This window comes from Carcharhinus amblyrhynchos, chromosome 25 (genome assembly GCF_965287045.1).
Source record: "Carcharhinus amblyrhynchos chromosome 25, sCarAmb.v2.hapA, whole genome shotgun sequence".
NCBI classification, from domain to species: domain Eukaryota; kingdom Metazoa; phylum Chordata; class Chondrichthyes; order Carcharhiniformes; family Carcharhinidae; genus Carcharhinus; species Carcharhinus amblyrhynchos.
In genome coordinates, this window is record NC_137348.1 from 12360362 (window position 1) to 12383779 (window position 23418).

General features: G+C 38.7%; 2 protein-coding genes across 15 annotated transcripts in view; one reads left to right on the top strand and one right to left on the bottom strand.

Annotated features, from left to right (window-relative positions):
* The window catches only part of nup188 (nucleoporin 188), a 97838-nt gene extending 91915 nt beyond the window's left edge, over positions 1 to 5923 (top strand). The window contains exons 45-46 of one of the 3 annotated variants that reach the window (XR_013889452.1): positions 525 to 2627; positions 5516 to 5923. Coding sequence is in view for 1 of the 3 variants with exons in the window: in XM_080211944.1 (XP_080068070.1) it covers positions 525 to 704 (180 nt within the window). In the remaining 2 variants the exon portion in view is untranslated. Of the gene's footprint in view, positions 1 to 524; positions 4127 to 5515 lie in introns of those variants that run through there. The other 2 variants (XR_013889451.1, XM_080211944.1) reach the window with 2 other exon arrangements.
* A 1015-nt stretch (positions 5924 to 6938) lies between these two features.
* rapgef1b (Rap guanine nucleotide exchange factor (GEF) 1b) overlaps positions 6939 to 23418 on the bottom strand; it is a 194725-nt gene continuing 178245 nt past the window's right edge. For all 12 annotated transcript variants that reach the window (XM_080212343.1, XM_080212337.1, XM_080212336.1 and 9 more), the window contains 6 exons: positions 22806 to 22900; positions 21320 to 21398; positions 20474 to 20575; positions 17629 to 17726; positions 14427 to 14555; positions 6939 to 13866 (listed from right to left, as the gene is read on the bottom strand). In XM_080212343.1, coding sequence (XP_080068469.1) covers positions 13716 to 13866; positions 14427 to 14555; positions 17629 to 17726; positions 20474 to 20575; positions 21320 to 21398; positions 22806 to 22900 — 654 coding nt within the window. In that variant the 3' untranslated portion in view covers positions 6939 to 13715. The remainder of the gene's footprint in view (positions 13867 to 14426; positions 14556 to 17628; positions 17727 to 20473; positions 20576 to 21319; positions 21399 to 22805; positions 22901 to 23418) is intronic.

Consider the following 23418-nt stretch of genomic DNA (forward strand, 5'->3'; position numbering starts at 1 on the left):
AAAACACTTGGCATGTCATTAACCTAAACCCGGATACTTGAACACTTAATGCTACTGTTTTGTATTAATCAGTCCTATTCAACATGGAAACTGATATACAGTAAGAGGAAATGATTCAGTATGTGTACTGGAAGGCCCAGCTGGCTTGGTTAACTGGTGATCAGATAAATATCTTCCCACCGTAATGTAAACTCTGGAGTATTGTTCATTCTTGTGTATGCACTCATGAAATATATGATTGTGATTTACAGAGTATTTTATCATAATGAAAATGTGGGTGGTGGGGCTTATAAGCTCCAGTTCCAAGTGAACCTAGAGTAGGGAGACAATCTGAGACATTTTCCCAATAATAAAGCACAGCTACAAACGAATCATTAAAGCATTTGTTTATTCTGTAAAGGTTAATATTTTAATTAGAAATAAATGAGCAACCCTACAGTAGAAAGTATACTTAAGACTTAAGGTTAATTAAACATTTCCTCTAATGTTTCATATTTACTGTGACTTCTCTTTTATTATTCCAGAGTACCGTTCTGTCTAGCATCTCCCGCTATTCTCGTCGTGGCACACCATGTTCCCCTGCTGCGGCCTTACTGCTGTCTCCTCAGAGCAAATCTACCTGCTCTGTGTCTAAATCGAGTCCTGAGAACCAGGAGCCCCTAATCCAGTTGGTCCAAGCCTTTGTCCGACAGATCCAGAGATAAAAGAATATCAACCATAACGTTAAAATTTAATGCTTTTCCAGTTCTGGACTGTATATAACTTCATTTGAAACAATTTACGGTGTCAGTTTTTTACTGACCAAAGGTAATGTGAATACAATGTCAAAATGAGATAGTGAATATATCAGGTTGGCAACTTTACTTGAAGCTGTTCTTAAAATCCCTTTTTTTTTCTGGGTTACAGTCTTGAAGTTTGCCACTCCTTTGTCTCAAAGCTAAAGGATTGAATTACGTTACAGAAAATAATCATGGCAGACTATTAGAATAAATGGCAGCTGTTCCTAAACAATTGAAGAATTGTACAGTGGCATCCATTACTAGTTCCATGACAATAGAGAGCCAACTCTGTTGAAACTGTTTTTTAAAATTTTTTCTTTGTATTGTAGAACTGTGAAATGTTAATGAATGGGGGGGTCAAGAAAAGGCATTCTGAAGAACGATCATGCTCTGTGTCACAATACATTTTTATATGCCTCTTTAAATCTAGTTTTATTAATATAAAACATGTTCCTCATTCTGAACGTTTGCCAGTGAGAGTAGCGTGGACACAGTGCTGTCTGGTTGGATTTGTGCGTTGCAAGCATCCTTATTAAGACTTTTCTGCTCGAAACAGCATTTTAGATTGGTTAGGAATGCCAGGACAGTTTGTAACTCTTTTACAGTTATTCATTACTTTATATGCCACACATTTCATCCTTGGGCATTTCCTGCAGAACTTACCAAAGAATCTTGGATGTTTATTTGCAGCTGCTTTGTCCTGTGTGCAAGTATTGTTCATTAGTAGGCATTTAGACCGACTAGAGGAGTTACTTGAACAAAGAAATAGTACCAAAAACAAGTACTGGTGAACTACTGAAGCACGTTTAAAGCAATTTTAGTTACTTAAGTAGTAAGATCAGCAGTTCAAATAAGTAAAATACTGTTGTTCTAGAAGAAATTGAGAGGCTGATAGGTGAGTTTAAAAAAATCTTTTCATGAAGAAACACTGAATTTGGTTTTAACAAGATGCATGGGTGCCCTTATTTTCATTTGAGATTTTGCAGTCATTGGAGGCAGCCCTGCATGACTCTTCTGTCATAAGCTGGAGTCTGCGATCAGAGGCATCGTTGGGCTGTATTTCCTCTTTTGGCTGTAAAGAACTTTCAAGTGTGGACCCACTACTTTTATATTTCGGTGAAGAAAACATACTTCTGCTTCCTAGAAGTATCTAGCCTACTACACCAGCAATAGCTGAGAACTTTTTAAAAACTTAACTGACCTCCCAATGTGCACTATATTTTAACAACATTACAGCTCCATGTTCTGCCTGGATTCAAATTTCACCAAATGTTCTGACATCCCATTGTCTTTGATGCAAAGTGTGGTAGGGAATTTGCTCAAGTAATGAGGCATTGTGATTGAAAGCAATTTTTCAAAAATTCAGTATGATTAAGACTGCTAATTAATTGTTAACTATAAAAATAAAGCAATCAGCGAATATAAATACCAAAATGCTGGTTAAAAGTAGTGTTACCCTGGTAATAAAGATACTCCAGCACTGAGTTTAACTGGAAACAAGGAACACATTCCACAAAAAGTGAACATTCAGGAATCTTGTCATAAAAAGGAGTTTGTCTATACAGTCATTACTGCTCCTATGACTTTTGTAATAGATGCAAACAGCTTGATTGAAAGACTCACCATTCCATCACTTTGTTAAACTGCCATTCATTATTTGTAACTTATTGTTGGGAATATTGTTTAATTCTACCATTGTACATGTTCATCTGCGTTTTTTGTGAGTTTGTTTTTAAAGCTTTTAAAAAGCTGAGGAACAAATTGAAAATGTTGTGACGACGGTTCCTGATCTGAACATACTGCCAAGGCTGGGTGCAGACCACTAATCTGTCAAATGCATTCACTTCAGTAAGTTCAACCACTGTATTTTAATTTCATTGTCAGTGCTCTTCCAGGTCAGCTGTTGGTATTTTGATTGCCATTCAGCTTTTAGTTATTGAACTTTATTTCTTTTACTGAGGGAAGTAAATTTACTGCTGAATTTTACTTGATGCATCAAAACTAGTTCACATTTTTACTTGTGTCTTTCTTTGCGATCTGTTCAGTTTGCTACACCACCTGTGAATTTGTACATTCAGGTGCGTTCCACTTGGCATCAGACTGTGTAACATTTGAAAAAAAAAGCCTTTGTTAATTGCCACACATGTGGGGTGTTCAGCAGGATTGCTGCATGATAGAAAAATCCATCCCCCCATGGCATTTCCAGAGCTCATAACTGTTCTATTCACTGCAGTGCCAAAGCTTGAAAAAGTAACTTGCAGGCAAAAATCTGTAGGTTTTGCAGACAACCTTGAATTTGAGGAAAAAAAATTAAATTATTTTGACATCTTTCTTCACTGCCTTTCTCAGCTTAGAAATTGTGTAAGAGCTGCTTTTGTACATTCACGAGATGGCTTTTTTCTCTCACAAACCTGATGTCCCAGTCTGGGCTTGGAGGAGAAAATCCAGTGTTTCATTTTAATAGGGATACTGATTTAAACAAATGGCTGTTTTGCATGACAATTAAAGGATAGAAGCAAACTTGTTTTGTTATCCAAAACTTGTATTGTAAAGCATGTTTCAATATTAAAGGTTTTTTACAATGGGTAAAACTTTTGGGATTTTTATGGGGGGAGCCAAAACAAATTTATTTATGAACATTCCTGATAAGCACACATACATGTTTTAGTTTGACTATATAGGGAAGATGATTACTATTTGGAAATAACAATATTGTATATACAAGATGTGAAAATTAGGCAAAAGTAGTTGAGGCTAAAGTTTCAGCAACTATCCAGATTTAATTTGATCTTTCCAGTCTGAGAAAATATTGTGCTAAATTTGATTGACTTCTCAAATGGAGGCACATGTAACTATTTATTTTACAATGATTTTCCTTTTTTCGATGCAGAGGCTGTTCTAGTTCAGAATGATGGTGAAAAAATACTGCTGTGTAATTTAAAATAGAAGTCATGCTTGACGTCAAAGTGGAAAGTTGGTCAGTTCTAGGGTAGAACTGATCATTTCAATTTTAAATAATACAATTCATTACTGTTGGACAACAGACTATCAGCTCTTTGGCTAACTGCACAGAATGTATCGAATTTGTAAATAGTGTTTTTAAACTTAAATTTTCTTGTGTGTCTAACTTTAGAATAATAACACCGTACCTGTGCATGCAATTTCACCTGTAAATAACAAAAGTGCCTAGGTTTCACTGCTACCATATCTAACTGAACTGCATAAAATGACTCAGCATGTTTACTGTACAAGTTTGCTGTTCTCTTCCTGTCAGGAGCTAGTTTTTCACTTTATACTATTGTTTGAATTCTTAATATTCCTGAATAAAATGTGGATATACATTTTCATTATGGAGTATTCTTGTATAGTTGCAATGCTGGTATTAGTGGGCAATTTTCCACACTATCCATGGCAATGACCACCCTTGACTGCTGTTGATGATCAGTATTCCTTCAAGCAGCCTGCTTGCTGGCATACCATCTGCCAAGGTCAAATACACACCACTGGTTGAAGTCATAAACGATTGTGATAATCAGTGTTTTACTATCGTGGCTGCAAGCGTTGAATCTTCAGCATTACATCAGCAAATACCATCCCCACTTGAGGGAAAAGTCCATGCCCATCAGCATAGGCAATAAATACTGGCTAGACAGTGACAGCCACATAATTTTAAAAGGTAAGACCTAAACGATCTCTGTCTTGAGGCTGAGGTGTGAATATTAAAGGCCAGGCAATGACTATCTCCATGACATTTAATGGTATTACCATCAACCTTCCATTACATTACATTAACCAGAAATGGAGCAGTCATATGCTGTGGCTATAGGTGTAGCTCAATAAGATTGTTTTTCTCTTTATTGTCATGGATGTGGGCATGCCATTTGAAGTCACTTGAGCTGCTTGAAAGGCATTTAAGAGTCAACTTCATTGGTCTGAAGTCATAGACCAGACCAACTAAGGATGGCAGATTTCCTTCCCACAAGGCGAATTACTGCAACAAGTGGTGATATAAACATGAAACTAACAATTCGAGTTAATTCAATTCTGCCAGCTGCCATGAACCCAGTGTATTAGCATGGGTCACTGGAACAACTCTCTTCCCTTAAGTGCAGATATCTAACTTCCAGCAGCATGGTTGTAATCTACAGGGCTCTATTTGGAGTGAGCTAGCTGCACAAGCAGCCCACTTGTTTGACACCATCCACCACAGATACAGGGGCATCTAAAAGCTACATTCCAGCCACTCAACTAGACTCAATTTGTAAAGAGATAATCTCTTTAACCTGTGCTTAATGCTTGCTCCACTCACACTGTCTGTACCTTAAAGACTTGCATTCCAATCATTATTTTGTAAATTGAGTTTGTCTTTATTCCTGTTTGTGAATAGAACGCCTACTCACCTGACGAAGGGGCAGCACTCCAAAAGCTAGTGGATTTTGCTACCAAATAAATTTGTTGGACTTTAACCTGGTGTTGTGAGACTTGTTTACCCCAGTCCAATGCCAGCATCTCCACATCATGATTACCAATCATAGCCCAGTTGGGCCGAATGGCTGGCTATGAGCCATCGACAGCGTTCTACCTTATCTTTTTTGGAAAAAAAAGAATGATCTCCAGCAATCCCTATTACAATCTATTGGTTGACCAGTAGTTTTGGTCTTCCCACACTTTCTCAAGTGACTCCTTCAGACTTATCTGTTTGCTAAAAGCAAGCCTCACCTTTGCTTTTTATGCAGATCCTCACGATCAAGAAGGACTCACTTCAATTCTAAATAAATCCGATGTATGACTTTGAGGCACAGCAGGTGGTGCTGGAGGGGTCCAGCAAATGAGGTACTTGGAGGTTTGTGTGCTCTCTGTCGCTCAGTCTTCCATGCCTTCCTGATTAAACTTTCATTTTAGTTGGTTACAAACCAGGGACTTCCTCAAGTTCTAAGAGATGCTTTGAGCATATCCTTAAGAGGGGGTTTCTGCTGTCTGCCTGGAAGTCTCCTGCCCCAAACATGCTCCAAGGAGAGCAAGTGCTTTGCGAGTCTGATGTCAGGCATAGGAATGATATCTCCCACTCAGCAGAGCTGGTTTTGAGTGATTAACAACATGACGCTGGTGTGCTGGCTTACAAGAGGATGCTATTGGTGGAATATTTGTCTTGCGCCCCCCCCCCCCCGCCCCCACACAGATTTGGAGAGTCTTGCAAAGCAATCACTGGTGGTACTTCCCCAGTGCTTTGACATGCCTGCTGTAGATTGTCCAAATCTTTGACACAAATAGGATATCACTGCAAACTCTGGTTTGAGATCCTGGTCCTCAAATACCTTCTTCAGTCTATCCAGTGCTCCCTTTGGTACCTGCCTGATTTCTTTTGATACTTCTAGATTGAATTTTGTAGCATACATTTAGTCATGTATAAAGCTCAAACTATATGCATGTTTTGAAGAAACAATTGCTTATGGAAGTTCTATTCATAGTAACTCAAGGTAAGAATAAGTTTCACCACTGAATAGAATCTAAATGCTTAATTGAATTATTAATGGGAAGGGAATGGTGTTTTTGCTCCTTAAAATATCCACAATTCAACTTTAAAGAACTAGTTATTACTGAATATTTTTGCTCAAAATTCTCATCAGTTTCTTTGTATTTTAAGTGTATAATGGAACTTTAGCAATCCAGGAAGTGGTTTTGGACATGTGGAGATTGGCAGTGAAGTAGTTGAGGTATAATACAGTGATTCATAATTACAGACTTAGTTAGGAAGCTCCTGAAAAAGTACAGTTTATGCAAATCACTTCCAATGCAATTTAGATTTCTTGCAAATTTGGCCATTGGGAATTGTGAATCGGAACACAAACTATTCTAATCTATAACTCAGGAACATTAATGCATCTGAAGGAGTCACAGAGGCTACAATAAAAGTGGTTGAAATATTGTACAATTTTTAAACAGCTTGGGAGAAAATCTATGCATAGACCGGAGGAAGAAGAAATTACAATGGGCTGTATCAATTGGAGTTACGTTTGGTGACAAGTTATTAGAAAATCTGATCCAAATGCTTATGCATCCTGACCCAAGTGAAATTTAGCAGTAATGGTATCCAGTTCTGCTTCGCCCCCCGTATACAACTCTGCACTTTGCTGAAATGAAGAGGCACCAGGTTCCCACTGAATTTGATTGTCTCTTTAATCTGCAGTCTGCTGCATGCATTGTAAACATGAATGTTAGCCTTTATTTATAAAAAAATGTTACATATCTGAAATGGTTGCAGGAACATGACAGTTTAGAATATACAAGTAATACTCAAGCAAAGATGAGGCCGGCATCGGCAGTATTAGGCTGTGACTCTGGGAGAATTTCTTTAAAAAGTTAGGGCACTTTGACAACTTCTAAGTTCTTTGAGCAATTAGTACAACACATTTCAACAATAAGGTAACATGATTCAGTTTAAACACATCTGCTCAAGACTCTAGAAAATTTATCATTTTGATTACTTGTATTTGCATCACAATTAACCAATCTAGTTTAATTTAACTGGGTTCCACATCTAGATTAAGCAGCCACCAGTCTGTGGTCAGAACCAATTAAAAAAATTAAGAGTTTGAGACATACCATTTACTTAGTCCCCAAGTCAGCTCGTTATTAACAGGTGCCATGGCATAAACTTTCCAATTACACACAATCTTGAGCATAATGATGCAGCATATTTAAAGTGACCTACTCCTGTGTGTTAAACTGTAGCTGGTGTTAAGTTCCACACCACAAAATCATAAAGTAAGGTGCTTTGGTAAGGTCTCAGTGGGTGGCCCTGTATGTGGAAATGCCCTGTGCTCCCTTTTATTCAAAACTAAAAGAAAAATTAAATCAGAAAAAATGGCTCTTCAGAGGTTACTTTTTTAATATATCTATATATATAAAATGTTGTATATATACAAAAAATGTTGTATTGATTGTGAAGTTACTATTTTGGCAACAAAAAGAAAACAATGGACATAAAAGCATTATTCAAAAGTTACGTGGACATTTTTCTAGGCTGTCGAGAATCCATCAGTGAGTTAGCACAAATTCAAATGGTTATGACTTCAGATTTAACATTAATTTGCTTTCTCAAGTGCATTGTGCTTATTTTTTTTGCAAATATTTTCAAAGTTGTAAATCCAATCCTATTTAATCTGATCCAATTTACTGGAGTATCACATTTAAAGCAAAAGTATTCCACACAGCTGTATCATGCACCCTTACTTTCTTCAACGATCTGCACTGTTTTCCATTTTTTAATCTTGCCAGCAGAGAAACACAAAAATGACAACTACTATCTCCAAAAGGCCAAATGAACACAACTTGTGGGATTGGCAGGGGCGTGGCAAGGGTGGGATGGTCTTTTTTAGTTCATCACTTCAGTACAATGCACTTCAGCTGTGAAATTTCTCACTTTATAGTGAAGTTACTAATAAGTAACCCTAGACCAAAACTCAAATACAGTGCTGAACAACCAACTGATACTGCTGATTTTCTAAAACAAGATAGTACTAAATTTAGTTGTTTGAAATGTGTGGTAACCAAGATTAGTCTAAACAAGTGCATTGCTATTAAGAATGCAAGTCTGCCAAAAATACATTCCATTCGACTGGAGTTTATAATATCTATTTGTTTCCATGCAACTGAACACAATTCTACTGTCAAAGAATTCTCACAAACTTTAACATCCACCTTGCATTTTAATGGTTTGTTAAAGGCTCTTGTAAATTTCAGGTAATGTTTAAGAGTCAATTGAAAATACTGTTGAAATAGAACTGTTAGTTCTGCACTGGGTCACTGCAATGAACAAGTCACTGCAATGAACAAATATCTTTTGATAAGCACAATTCACTCAAGGTAGGCCAATCTAGATCACATACTTCCCTGTTATTAAATGTTACTCAAAGATGGAGGCCCAGTAAGGCTGAACGCAAAAATATACATTTTTAATCAAAAAAATCCAAAAATTTCCAAATTTATATGCAATGAGAATTGAACAATTCAAGGTGTCCGTGGTTCCTTTAATTCAGCAAACTACAATATCATTTCTGAATAATTTTCCATAGGAAATACTTTTACCTGACTGGACAGAAGAAAAATTTGAATGTTTAATAAAAGCACTTTGTTGCTTAGTTAAAAGTGGGGAAGCATAATTGAAACCTCAACCTCAGCTATCATTTGAACTGCATTCCACAGGAGAGCTTCGTTACTTCCAAGGCTACAAAATTAAGCACCTGGGACATCATATCATAAAGGAGAAACTGGGAGACTTTTCCCTCAAATACTAATCTGCTCTGAAAGGGCTTTTGTGACTATCACGGTAAAACAATGGGCTCAATACAACTGCATTCTGTCCCATATAGATGGGGTTTCAGAGAAAGACAAAATGGCTCCACAAATCTGAATTCAAGTATGTTTCTAACAAAGTCAGATTTAAACTGATGTACCACTTTACAAAATTAAACACCAGGGCATGGGAGTATCCAATCGAAGGTGATTAGACCGGGAGATGGCACATATTTCAATTTCAACTCAAAAGACTTCTCTCTTAAGTCAAACAGAGACACAAATATACCACATCACATTGTTATTTATGTCAAAGTTATTTTACTTGTTATCAAGCAGTAACTACTATAAAGTCATTTACTGCAATGTGAAGTTTTCACACTATTGTCAATTCTCACTGTTGCGACAGTCAAACACCAAAGGCTTTAGATAAAAATAGTGCATGGGCACCGCTGGGAAATCAAAACTGGGAATCTGAGGGCACAACTGGTACACTACACTGTGATTTTAATAATTCATCGACGTTATTAATGTGAAATATTAACAGTATATGGGGGAGTACTTTCTTGTTCTATATTTGCCACGCAGGGAATTCAGATTGAAGTTAAAAGAATCTTTTAGGGCAAAGGTTAAGGCCATTTCTGAGGACTTCAATACATTTCTGATAAACAGATACTTGGTTGACAGGAAAGTATGGTGGTGATTTAACCAATATCAATCTTAAAATGATAACATTTCAATAGCAGGGATGGAAAATCAATATCATTCAACCAGCTTTTCCAAATAGTGACTAGATCATCACACAGAATTAAATCAGTTTTGTCTTCCATTGCCGGGGATAAATGTTGGCAGCTTAGTTGGTGAAAGTCACTGGATGCAACTTGATGACAAAGTCTTGGTAGCAAGTATCATGAATGGACTACAGTTGTTGGCAGCTGATCCATTCTAGCGTTTATGCTATGAAATGTAAATCCTGGTGAGCAAGACTGATTTTATGAAGGCTTCTAGGAATGCAGGTAAAAGTGAATATTGTAAGAAACTAAGGAACAGTTTGATTCTTTCACAGGACGTGAGCATCCATAGCAAGGCCAGCATTTGTAGTCCATCCATAATTGCCCTCAAGTTGAATCAAGGAGGCAATTCAAATACCTAGGGTTCATAAGTATGGAAGATGGCTGATGTCAAAAACTGGTGAAGTTAAAATGGAAAAAGAAACTTGCATTTAGTAGAAAGATATTGATTATACAATTGAAATAAGAATTGAGGAAAATATTAGTGACAATAAAGAAAGTATCAAGATCAAGAGAGAGTAAGTGAAGAATAAAATGGGAGATCATGTGGAGGAGAAGCACAAGATAGAGTGGTTTGGAGAAAGAAGAATTGAGTTGGAACTTGTCTAAGACAGACCATTAAGTATGATAATCTCACCAAATAGGTGATGGTTAAAAACATAATACAAGAAAGAGACAGCACCTGCTGCAAAGCTCTCTAATTCCTACTCCATACTGGCATCAGAAGTACAATTTTAAATGACCAAGTATTTGGGGATTCATTGATAAATCTAATTGCTACAGTTGTTATTTGGTAGATGGATATCAAAGGAATTTTACGCAATCTGTTAACACATCATCTGCATGAGAATTTCAATAGAAAGCCCAATGAAATATGAAACTTCCAATTCCTTCTGGTATAGGATCAGAATTTCTTTCAAGCTTAAGGAAGCACTGAAGACCAAGCTGAGTACCAGAAATTGATTCAATGCTTTATGCTATCCACTTAACATGCAGGCCAGGAAACACAAAGTCAATAAGTTATCTCACTGTGTATTTCAAATTTTAGGTTAACTATATCAGCCAACCTGACTTTAAACGCCGATATATTAATTGTATCACAGGTATACTCTGCTAAGTATAAAACATGCAAGCTAATTGGAAATCTTCTCCAAAATTTAACTTTGATACCCAGATGATGCCAATTATCATTGGTTTTCTAATATTATGGGATACAAACCACCAATAATCTGGAAATTGTGAAATACTTTTCCTAGAAATGGTACTTTGCTGGAGCTAATGATTTACTAAATACAGTATTCAACATCCAAATACAAAACCGTCCAAATGTCTTATTTTGATAGCCTGTAACAAAACTTAAAAACTATATAAAATTATCGCTGCCACCTCAAGTTAAACTCAATTGTAACCTCCGATGGATGCCAAAAAAGGCCGCTCCGGACAACTTAGGGTGTATGTATTTTGCTGTTCACAAAGATTATGAGTTTCTTTGACTTATACAGCCCTTTCCTATTAACAGGACGATGCACCTCTTTTATGACAATCCGTTGTGATCACACTCCGTGGGTGTTAGTTTTTAATCTATTTACCACTTAACCAACCTCTCTCTGAACTTCCATGATTGATATTTTAAAATCAAATATAATCAAAGAAATTAGGTTGCCATTGTTTGATAAAGAAACCAATCTCTGCATCCAAAATTACTCCAAATCAAGGACAAACCTGCTTACTCAGTTCATTTTAGCCAATTGCAAGTTAGCAAACAGAGTGAAAAGAAAGTCCTTTGGGCCAGCACCTGAAGTAAATCTCGCATACAGGTGATTTCCTTTTTTACTTACTGCAACAGCAAAAGGGACACAAGTCGTCATCACATCACTCTATGGACACATCTCAACGCAAAAATGTTTTCTTTCCCAACATGCTTTCTGAATTCTGAATAGGTTAATAGGCACGTGCTCGTACAACCAAACTACTACTGCAGGTGTCACCCATCTGGTAGTGAGGACAGGCCCTGCATGCATCTAAATTAATATTAATTTAATACAACAAATGTAGGCCAGGACAGAAGAATCTGAAGCTCACAGACTGGATTTAACCACTTCACTGTTCAGTATTCAATTAAAAAAAATTCTTCCCGTACCAATTTCAATTTTTTTTAATAACTCAATTTGACTGAATCTTAGGAAATTGACTACATTATGTGACAACTAAATTTGAAATTTCTGGGATGCACTGGGTGAGATCATAGTTGGAATAAGATGTGTGCCATTTAACAACCATTTTATACAGATTCTGGTGTTTATACAAGCATTTAATCCACTCATCAAATATACCTATGGCTTGTTCAATCTTGCAAACTGAACCATCTGCTGAAGAACAGGAACTGCAGTGAAAATGGCACTGAAAGATGATTTTGATAGAGGTCACCTCCTTTTGAGGAAATCAAAAATATTAGCATGTTTGACAATATATTTCAGGGTATCCATGCATTTTTAATCAACTATATTGTATTTCCTTCCTATTCGAAGTCTGTGCTAGTGAAAGTGTTAAAACTAATAATGCCGACTGCTTAAACCTACATGATAATTTAGTCAGCGTGGCGACACTGAAAACAAACAACATGAACTTTTGCCTGTGAAAGTGCATTATTTTCCTTACCTGAACTAATGTACTAGATCATTATTGAGGGTCACTTTCCAATCCCCTCAACGCAGGAAGAAAACATTTCCGGTTGAACAAATAATTATCTCAATAATGAAACATGATTTCAGATTCCCTTTCTAGATGTGCAGACTTAGGCAACATTAATAGCCTGAATGTGTGCCTAACAACCTAAAGCAGCAAGGGTGACACTCTACCCAGCAGCATCTATTTTTTCACAAGTTAATATGAAGACCTGGTAAATAGAGGTGAATCCACTGACTAGTTTAAGAGTTGATCAGTCAAACTCAGTAGACAACCCTACTGCTTTGAAGAGTTCATTTGTGGAGTTAATGTGTAGGCTATGTACAGAAACCTCCAGTCAACTTCAGAACTTTCTCCCATTACTGAAAATGATCAACTGCAGCTTAATTCTCAACAGTAAACAAAAAAAGACAGTCCTTTAAAAAAAAAACTCTGCTTAACGTTTTAAAACCCCATAATGCAGAGTCCATGCACAAAATGTACAACCACATGTGGTAACACCTTATGAAAGTCTGCTAATTGATAACTTTGAACAATGGTGAGGAGCAATTCCAGCCCTTTCAGTACCAGCCTGGCTAAAATATGTCCGGTCTCTATGTACAACGAATTTGCCTTTCCCAACAAATCCTCAATTGCTGGCAGTCATACTCATGCAAAAAAAAAATCCATTACAGCACATCAAACTAGTATTCTGGTATTTACAATGAGCCAGTCTTTCTCCTACAGTACAGAATTATATTTTAAGGTTTCCTGTGCAATTGCTAGTACCACTATTTGTTACTCTATAAACAGAAGTCCACAATTAGTGAGTGAATTGTCGTACCCTTGTACCTAACAACGTCAAATAGTCTCCAAAGCAGAGTCTATCCGCAGATCACTTGGGGTCTGCCAGTTAAAGTGAGCTGTATGAATGGGTCCAACATAGGACTCGTAAAAACAGCTTGGCACGGATGGTAGGAAAGGAAATTGAATGCAGGCAATGGCATAAAACTTGTAACGTTTCCCTAGAGTGGTGCCACCTGTTTTACGATCTTGTTTAGAAACAAATCTCCAAAAAGGTGAAGCACACTGGTATGAACTGGCTTCTGCAGCTCAATTTAAGTAAAGTAAGTCACTTGATGGGGGTCATTAGCTGCCATCTAAGGTTTAGCCTTCCTGTTGAATCCTAGGTTTTCTCTTCACGCTCTGTTTTCCGTCGTTGAATGTTGCGTGGCTTGATTTTTAATGATAGTTCCCACAGCGCTTCCTCTGCTAGGTGGTCGCTGAAGTCATTGAAGAATGTAACAATGTCATCAATGCGCTTTAGTTCATAATGACTGAAACAAGAAGAAAACAAAGTTATTGTCTCTATTAGAATTTAATTGTATTACACATGGTGGTGATGGGGGGTGGGTGCAGGGGTTACAAGAAATAAAGAAATGGAAAGACTTTGACATTCAAAACTCATGGCTTTTTGAAGAACCCAGCAAAGGAATGTTATATGAGGGCTCATGCATGAAATACTGTGCACTTCAAGAATTTTATTTTCGCTATGTGGTCAGAGAGATTATGAAATATAACTCGTCATGTTTTCCTTCAAGAGGAGAAAGGAAATCACTCCAGTCCGTTACGGAGCTCCGGATAAAATTCAACCCATCCATCACTTGGAGAAGGCAGTGCTGTTGGCTTCTTGGGAATCAACGTATATAAATACACATCAGTTAAAAAAAAACTAAAAAGGGTCAATTCTAAAACTGCATCAAGGTGCCTTGGCAACAGTCGATCTATAACAGTGGTTACGTAGCTATTAGTCTGAATCCATGATCACGAGTTGGCTTTGTATCTATCCAGAGCGAAGTAAATTTGTATTTTTGTTGAAAGTCTCATGAACACTTACGCTTGCTGGAAACGTCGCATGCTATCCAATATATTAAACTGTTGCCACCGTTTAGAAAAGTTGATTTTCCCATCAATAAGATCTGGATTACCTAGGTGCACAAAGGTCAAGTCCTGCAGAATGAGGCCCCTGTAGAAACAAAATAGTCAAGATCAAAAGTTTTCTGCAAGCTATCTGCTCAAGTGTGAAGCTAAGAAACAGAAACATGAATGTATTCCTGGCAGGAGCTTAGAATATTTCTGCAGATGACTGATACAATTTGGTGTTTGCATTTTGCAATCCATAACAATAAATGATGAATTGTTCAGTTAACTCGTTATCAAGTTAACTAATCCCAAATTAGTGGTTGCTACTATTTTGTATTCACGTTAACAACGGTTGAACTAGAGTTATAATTGAGTTATAATTTTATCTTGGTGATGAACGAGATCAAACAGTTGCTGGCAAGCATATGATTAAAAGTTAGCACTGACAATCAAAAAGTGAACAGAGTTAATCATTCTTTGGTGCACAGTTGTAGATTCGAACAAAGAAACATAAATCTTCAGTGATGATGCACATGGATTTGAGATCAATTGTCTTCAAGTGAAGCAGGGTTACAGGGCAGAGAAGAATGGCTGACAAGGACATACAGACTTTATTCAGTTCTCTGGGCTTTATAACAGAAATTTTGGAACCAGGACAATGTCCTTGTTTATAATGGAAATTTCATACATAAACTTGAAACACTAATTACACTCTTCCATTGGTAGTGGCACTGTTTCCATTAAGATGGCGCTGGAGCGAGGCAACTTCTTGCGAGTTGTGCCCAGCATACCTTCTAATTCTATCTTCTACTCTCGTTCTATCTTCTAAAACTTCATTTCAACTATTTTAACTCTCTAATGATGCTTTAATTAAATCTCTTACAGATTTGATGATTTTTAGGGCCCTGGAGTCACCTGACCTGAAGCTGACCCGGACCAGCTGACCATGTGGGACCAGCAGCTAGTGCTCAGTCCCAGAGCCAGGGATTTCCCTACAGTGACTCTCAGAGGCCAGGAAAGCACTTTAGAAACCAGGACCTTCATTCTGCAGACTCCTAGAGATCAGGAAAAAGGTGCCAAAGGTCACTCTACTCGTCTCCAATGATCAGGCTTGCATTCCTGCGACTGGAGCCTTCTCCCTCCTGACCTGGAGCTTCGACTTCCTGCAGGCCCCAAGCACTTCTCTCACCCCTCCCTTCTACAATCGCCCCACACTCCTAAAAATCAGCTTCCACAGCCTAACAATCACTAACGTTGCTCTTTTAAATTTACTCACAGGTCTAAAGATCCTCCAACCTCAGAAGGAAGACCCTGAACTGGCAGTGACCCTGATAACCCCAACACTTGGACCCGGCCACGCAGACCACGGTCTGGACATCCATTGACCTCCGAAGCAAACTTCAGCCTGGACAGCAATGTGGAATGTCTGACCGTGCAGATCCATCTACCGACACAGGAACTGCAAACAAGGCAACAATCCTCCATCCACACACTGACCAGAGACAAGAAATTCAGTGACCACACCAATACCTTTAACACCGCAAACTAATCTCACTGTTATTAGGCCCAAAAAAAAAGCAGTCACTCCAGAAAGCGTTGAAAATGTGCAAGTCTGCAGGTGAGAATGAAACAATGCAATCCCAACCCCCACCCTCCCCAGCTTACTCCTGGCAAATGTCCAATCTCTGGAAAACAAGCTAGACAAACTTAAAGCCAGATTCACTTTTCAAAAAGAACTTAAGGATTGCTCTGCTTCATGGAGATGTGACTCGCTCCTGCTTCACCAGACTGTGCCCTACAACCAGAAGGCTTCTCAATCCACTGATTGGACTACAGCATCCTCAGGCAAGGCTAGGGGAGGTGGGGTCTCCCTTCTAAACAACACCTCATGGGTGCCTAGACATAGCAAGACTGGCGAGTTTCTCTTCCCCAGACCTAGACTACCTGACACTAAAATGCATCCCTATTACCTATTGGAGTTCACCTCTGTTATACTGACCGCAGTTTACATTCCACCCAAAGCAGGTGTGAAGACCACGCTGGATGAAGTATACACCATTGCAAAGATACCAAGGTCTTGTTAATCTCAAGACTGTCATATTCTCTCAGTTGCCATGGGATGAGATGAAGCTGGCTTTTAGGGAACAGAGTTTGGAGCAGGGACCCAAAAAATTTCCCTTATTTGTTTGGAAGAAGTTTCTCCTCATCCTGTACTGAATGTTGGATAAGCAATTTGGTAATTTTACAACAGTGGAGTTTTAGAAAATACAAGATTTTTAATATGAAAATTCCACGCTGATATGTTATACTACTGACAGGTCTGTTGTACCATCACATTTACAGAGCAGGTAGTACTCTTGCTTCAGTCAGAAGGTCAACGGACAAGTCACATTTCAGAGACTTGAGCACATAAACTGTCATTTAAGTGCAGTACTGAAGGAGTGCTGCATGATTGAAGGTACCATCTTTTGGGTGAGAGATTAAACCAAGGCCCTTTCTACCCTTTCAGGGAAACTTAGAAGATCCCAAGACATTATTCAGAGAGAAGGGGGAAGGAAGTAGACATTAGGTGGCTTTTTGGTGAGATCAGGTCAGCATGGCGGGGTGAACAGATATAGCAGGAAACATCGAGCAATGGCCTGATAGCAGCACTCACAAATGCCACTGTGGAGATATCCACCATCTGCTATGGGTATGTAAATATAAAAACTGAGTTAAATATAATAAAAGTATGTTAAAAGATGGCAATTAGTACAAGAGAGTGAAGTAAGAAAGAGTGTAAAGTAAGCATGATTTCTTCCAGGTACAGGCAGTGTACACAGTTACATATAAACACATCCAGGAATGAGTGAGTCATGGGCCCCCTAATTGCTCAGCATGAACAATGTTTGGTCACATACATGTTCATTAGTGACAAGGTTTCAGAATCGAGAGAAGAATCATGAGACTTTCCAGCACCTGTAGCGCAATTGAAATGCTATGCTCCCTATCGCTAATTAATTTTCCCCTAAGTAGTATATTTTCCAGCAATGAGCAACAAGCATGGATGTTCAGCAGGTGCGTACCACAGTCAATGCTTGAACTAGCAAATCCACACTCGCCGTGGACAACAGTTTATTCATTTATGTTTTCAGACCCCATTCCATCCTTCAGACACAACCCATTTCATTACTCACAGGTAAGGTATACAAGGTGGTTCCACCTCTGCCAAAGCAGCTCGATATGCACGAAATGAAGAGGAGCTATCAATGAGTGTACAGTACTCAGCCAGACCCTGTAAATCAAATGGTAAAAGTGAGTTCATCAAACAATGCTGCAGACCAAGGTAGGGTGGCACGGTGGCATAACGGTTAGCACCACTGCCTCACAGCGCCAGGGTTTAATTTCCGGCTTCGGTCACTGTGCAGAGTCTGCACATACTCCCTATGTCTGCCTGGGTTTTCTCAGGCTGCTCCAGTTTCCTCCCATAGTGTGAGAGACATGTTGGTTAGATGCATTAGCCATGCTAAATTCTCCCTTAGTGTACCTGAACAGGCGCCAGAGTGTGGTGACTAGGGAATTTTCACAGTAATTTTATTGCTGTGTTAATGTAAGCCTACTTGTGACACTAATAAATAAATTTAAACTTTAAGCTTTAAACTTAGACATGTCAAAGCCTGTTGAAGTGCTAAAAATTTTCAGAGCCCTTGGCCATCCTCTAATTTTGGATAGGAAGATGGGACTTCTTGTGGGGCAGACTCAATTATGAATTATGTCAAGGCAAAAGATAGAAGAAAATAGAAAACAGCAACCTTCACAATGTCCTCCTGTTAAAGCAATCTTTCTAATTTGGAACCAACGCTGTTGAGAAGGCAACCAAACCGTTGTCGCCAGATTCTTCGATCAAGCAATAAAAACCCACCAGAAAATGGAGTCCACTATGGACAGATAACTAAATTCTCATTTTTCTTCAGCAGGTGTAGTATCCCAGAGCTAATCTGAAATCCCACAATTGTCTATCCCTCCTTCCACAATGTACTAACTCCCAGGAGAATAGTTATCAGTTATTTAGGCAATTGAAAAACCAATGGTTGCATGGCAGCTATGATCAGCGCTATCTCCTGAGGCAAGGTGACACAAGGAAACCTCAGTTAGATTAATGAGCAGTGGGCTCACCTTAGGAGTGCTGTCATTATCCCCCAATCATAGTTGGTTAACCGTCACTAAACTGTGCTTTTACCATAAGGTTTGGCACAACTGTTAAGACTCTGCAATCCAATCATGGTTGGCACAGGCCCTTTAACACACAAGCATATGGTCTCGAGCAACTTTTAGGCAACACTGTCTAGCTGTTGCTGTGCCAAGCCTCAGTTTTGTCAGCAACGTGGCAGGCATCAGCTTTCAGCAAAGTGGAAGAATCCATACAGAACAGCTTGCTTTGTGTCAAGTACTATGATGTTTCAGATTCCAAGTCCTTGTTGCGCACCAGACTAACTTGTCACTAGTTGCTTAATCTAAGTCTCTACCCAAAGTATCTCGTAAAGAGACGTGTTCATCATGAGACTTACTCCCTCTCCACAGTACCAAACCACAGGTCAATGTCTTTCATCAAACTTACCTTGTCCAATTTATCTACTTTGCTCTGAATGTCTTCAGTCATTTTCTTAATTTTCAACTTCCTACCAATCTTTCAAAGTTTCTTCGTTGTAACTATTTTATTGTTGTTTTTCATTTACTTTATTTGCTGCCACCATTTCTCTCCAAGTTCATTTTCATGCACAATTTCAAAGCATGTTAACTAAGCTGACTGCTGTGGACAGTGGGAGGCTATTTAGACTCAGTTTTGAGGTAACTTTGACTCCACATAAAAGTGTCATTAAAGACCTAGCAAGTGGGTGGAGATTTGCGAATTCAGAAGATGATCCATGGGTGTAGACTTTTCATGTCTTTACACCTGGCAATAACCCAGAAAATAACAAATTTTAAAAACTTTTTATGCATTTTAAGAAATGGAATTAATTTTGCTGTTGCAAGAGAGAAAATTTGTGATCTGGTAAAACAAATTCTTGGACATCATTTTTTTTGAGAGGACTTCACAATTTTCTAGTTACACTTAAAGATTGAGGTCACTACCATTGTCACTATAATTACTCACTTCCCTCCTCAGGTTCAGAATGACTCGCTGTACAGATCTGATGCATTTTTATTTCTGATTGCCAGCTTGAATGTTTTTTTAACTTCAAAAGAGCTGCTTAATTTAGTGATGGTGACAAGTGAACATGGCTGAGACTGAGGCACGGGAACTAAGCTCAGCTGAAAAACATTACTATATAATTTGCACGTATTTTAAGCCGCATACAACTATGGCAACAGATGCAGATGTAACCCTGCAGCTTTATTTATAGCAGACTCTGTCGGTGCACCAGACGTAAACTCAATCTGCACACTGCATTTACTGAAAATGCTCTAGTTGATATTAGAGCTCTGGTTAGGATTACTTTTTACTGTTGATTAATTTAACAATGGCTCAGTTCATCATTTAGGGAACTCTGTGTTTCTTAAAGTGAAGGATGACAGCATGAAACCTTCTTTCACCCCATTGCAATCAGTGACAATATTAGCCATTCTCAACTGCTGTTTACAATGGACACTAGTCAAGTCCCTGATCAATTGCATCAATGCATCCTTCATTTCACCTGACATTTCCATCAGCTAGCCAAAGGGATGCAGCATATAGTAAATTATCCATTCATTTCCAAAGCGTTTCTTTTTTTAAAATAAAAATCTAGTTTCTTAATTGAAATATACATGAAGCTATGCATTCATGAAGTGCCATACAAATATGATACTCTGCCAGCCACATAATGTTCGGATGACAACATATACCTAAATATAGTTTACTGTTGCCCTAAAGGCATTTTGCTCAAATTTCTGGACAAGCCTGTCATTGCAAGGATTGAAGCTGGACATTTTGCTGTATACTCATTTGCTAAATTGCATTAAAGTACAAAAAGGGCCTGCAGGGGACAGGAAGGGCCTTACCTCTGAAGTCTGCTTCTGCCATTCCAACCTACGGATGGGTGCAGAGTCTAATGCGGATAATATAGCCAGGTATGAATTAAAATTATTCAGTTTGCGTAAGTGCTGAAAGGAAAAAGAATGAATTTCACCACTTGCTGCAAGGATTTGAAAGCTGCACGGCTAAATGAATATTTCTGTGAAGAACAGACTTCATTCCGTGCCCCACCCACCCCCCGAATATTTTCCTTCCTCTCCATGCAAGAGAAACCCAGTCTGATTTGTGTCATGTTCTCCATCTAGGTGGAAACTTGCATTCATATCAATTATTTACATTTCACAATGAAATAAGTCAGAGTCAACATACATAAAAAAGACAGAAAGTTCCTTCTGCGCACATTTAATTCACACGCATATAATTGCACTATGTTTCGGATTAGCTCTTCAACAGCCACACAGCCCAAGTGGCAAGAGTGGCACAGTGGTCAGCACTGCTGCCCCACATAGCCAAGGTCCCGGGTTCAATTCTCAGCTTGGGTCACTATCTGTGTGGAGTCTGCACATTCTCCCCGTCTTCAGGTGCTCTGGTGTCCTCCCGCAATCTGAAATCATGATTAGGTGCACTGGCTATGCTAAATTCTCCCTCAGTGTACCCGAACAGGCACCAGAGTGTGGCGACTAGGGGATTTTCACAGTAACTTCATTGAAGTGTTAATGTAAGCCTACTAGTGACGAATAAATTAAACTTTAAAGCATGCTGATATATGCAGTCATGTGTGTAAATAGAGTCCTGCAACTCAGTATTAATGATCTTAACAGCAGTAGATTGTTAGAATGAATACGGTTTAGCAGTTGTACCAGTTTACAGACCTTCATGATCTTGATGAACTTTAGGAGCAACCGTTCCCGATCTTGTGCTTTCTCCTGTTGAATAATTATTGACCGCACCCTGAGAGACACCAAGAGAATTTAACAAATTAAAATACATCATAATTCAGGATAGAGCAACAATCAACTTGTAACTGCTTTAATCGGCTTTAAGGTTGCATTCAGAGGTAGGGGTGAGTTATGCTGTAGAGAAGGCGGACCTGGCGATACCTCAAATAGCCAATCTCAACTGCTAGCATACAAAGATTGACCCTTAAATGATGTGGTGGTAGTGGTGGAGGAGGGGTCCAGATGATACGGGGGTGAAGAAAAAAACTCTTCCAAATACCATCAGGGGACTCTTGAAGGGAAATGCCCACCCAACTACACCAGGTGAAGACAGACAAGGGTCAGCTGTGATGTCTTCTAGCCAGACCACCTTGTGATACTCGATGATGAATAGTCATTTGGCTGAGCAGTTGGCATCCATGAAATTGCAGTCCAACAAAGTTAAGTCTTTTCAGAATAAAACTAGGGGAGGAGAGGAAAAATAGCTTTGGTAAGCGAGCAAGTGCTGTAGAGTGAGCAGCACATGGCTTCGTTGTCACAGTTCTCCATTAGAATAAATTCTCGATGCTAAACATCCTGCTTTAGGATGCTAATGATTTGAATGCCAGATGTTTCCTTCCATATCTCTGGAATCCCTCCATCTCTCTTCACACACAAATTTCTTCGTCTGAAGATCCGTCTCACCACCATGAACCCATATTTCAAGTTGAGATGCCCTTACAGATGACATCCGTGTGCTTCATGACATTTTTCTAGTGCGAAATGTGAACATTGCAATATTCAGTTCATAGTCAACTGCAGAGTGATTTGAAAATAATGGGGATGGCAAGGAGTGCCAGGTTCGATGACGGGTTGAACTTTCAGGAACAAAGTCACAAAGCTCATAAAAGATGACTACGATCATTTTTTTGGATTTTTGTTGAAATTGAAAGCATAAATTTTCATGCCAATTATTACAATCATTTTAATTCCACCATTATGTGAACTGCCAATTGAATCTGGCAATCTTCTAAATCCCCTTCAAAAATATTAAAATCAACTACTTCTGACAATAAATAATACTGTTTTCACAAGTTAAGCATGGAAGTCATGTGAATATTTATCTCCAAAGTATTCTGGAAGTTGCCAACTGTTACTGTATATTAAGGGTCACCTCCAATGCTGCTTTAATTTGACAATGGCACTTAACTGCAGCATATCTGCCTGTTGAAAGTTCAAACACCAAGCAGAAATGGTTAATGACAACACCGAGCAAGGTAACTTCCTGCACTGCACTCTTTTTGAACTGGCTTTAAGGCTACAGGGCTCAGTAGATTATTACACTACAAAACACTTCAACAAAGTCACCGCTCAATTGTCTTCAAGAAAATCACTGGTTCAGACTGTTCCGATATTTAGAGAAATAATGCCTCATCCTCACCAATAGGACATGTTATTGAAGTGCTCTGTAAACTCTGTTAGGTTTGGACTCTTCTCTTCATTCTGTTCTTTGGCCCAGAGTAAAACCTCAGGGATCTGTCATTAAAATGATAGAAAAAGGAGATGAAGGAAGCCAAGCAATTTGCGAAATTTGCAACATACTTATTAGATCAGTAGCATGAAGTACCCTTGGTTCCAAAAATATGGCACAAAAGATCTACTAATGGAATCTTTCATAATTTCCTTTCTGGGTGCCTCCCACTCAAAGTGTTTTGACAGACGATTAAAGCTTTATTTATTAGTGTCACAAGTTGTATTACATTAACACTGCAATGAAGTTACTGTGAAAATCCCCTACTCGCCACACTGTGGCACCCGTTCGGGTACACTGAAGGAGAATTTAGCATAGCCAATCTACCTAATGTACACATCTTTGGACTGCGAGGGGAAATCGGAGCACCCGGAGGAAACCCACACAGACACAGGGAGAAGTTGTAGACTCCACACAGACAGTTACCTAAGTCGGGAATCGAACCTGAGTCCTTGATGCTTCGAGGCAGCAGTGCTAACCACTGCGCCACCATGCTGCCCAATACCCCCTCTTGGCAAACTAT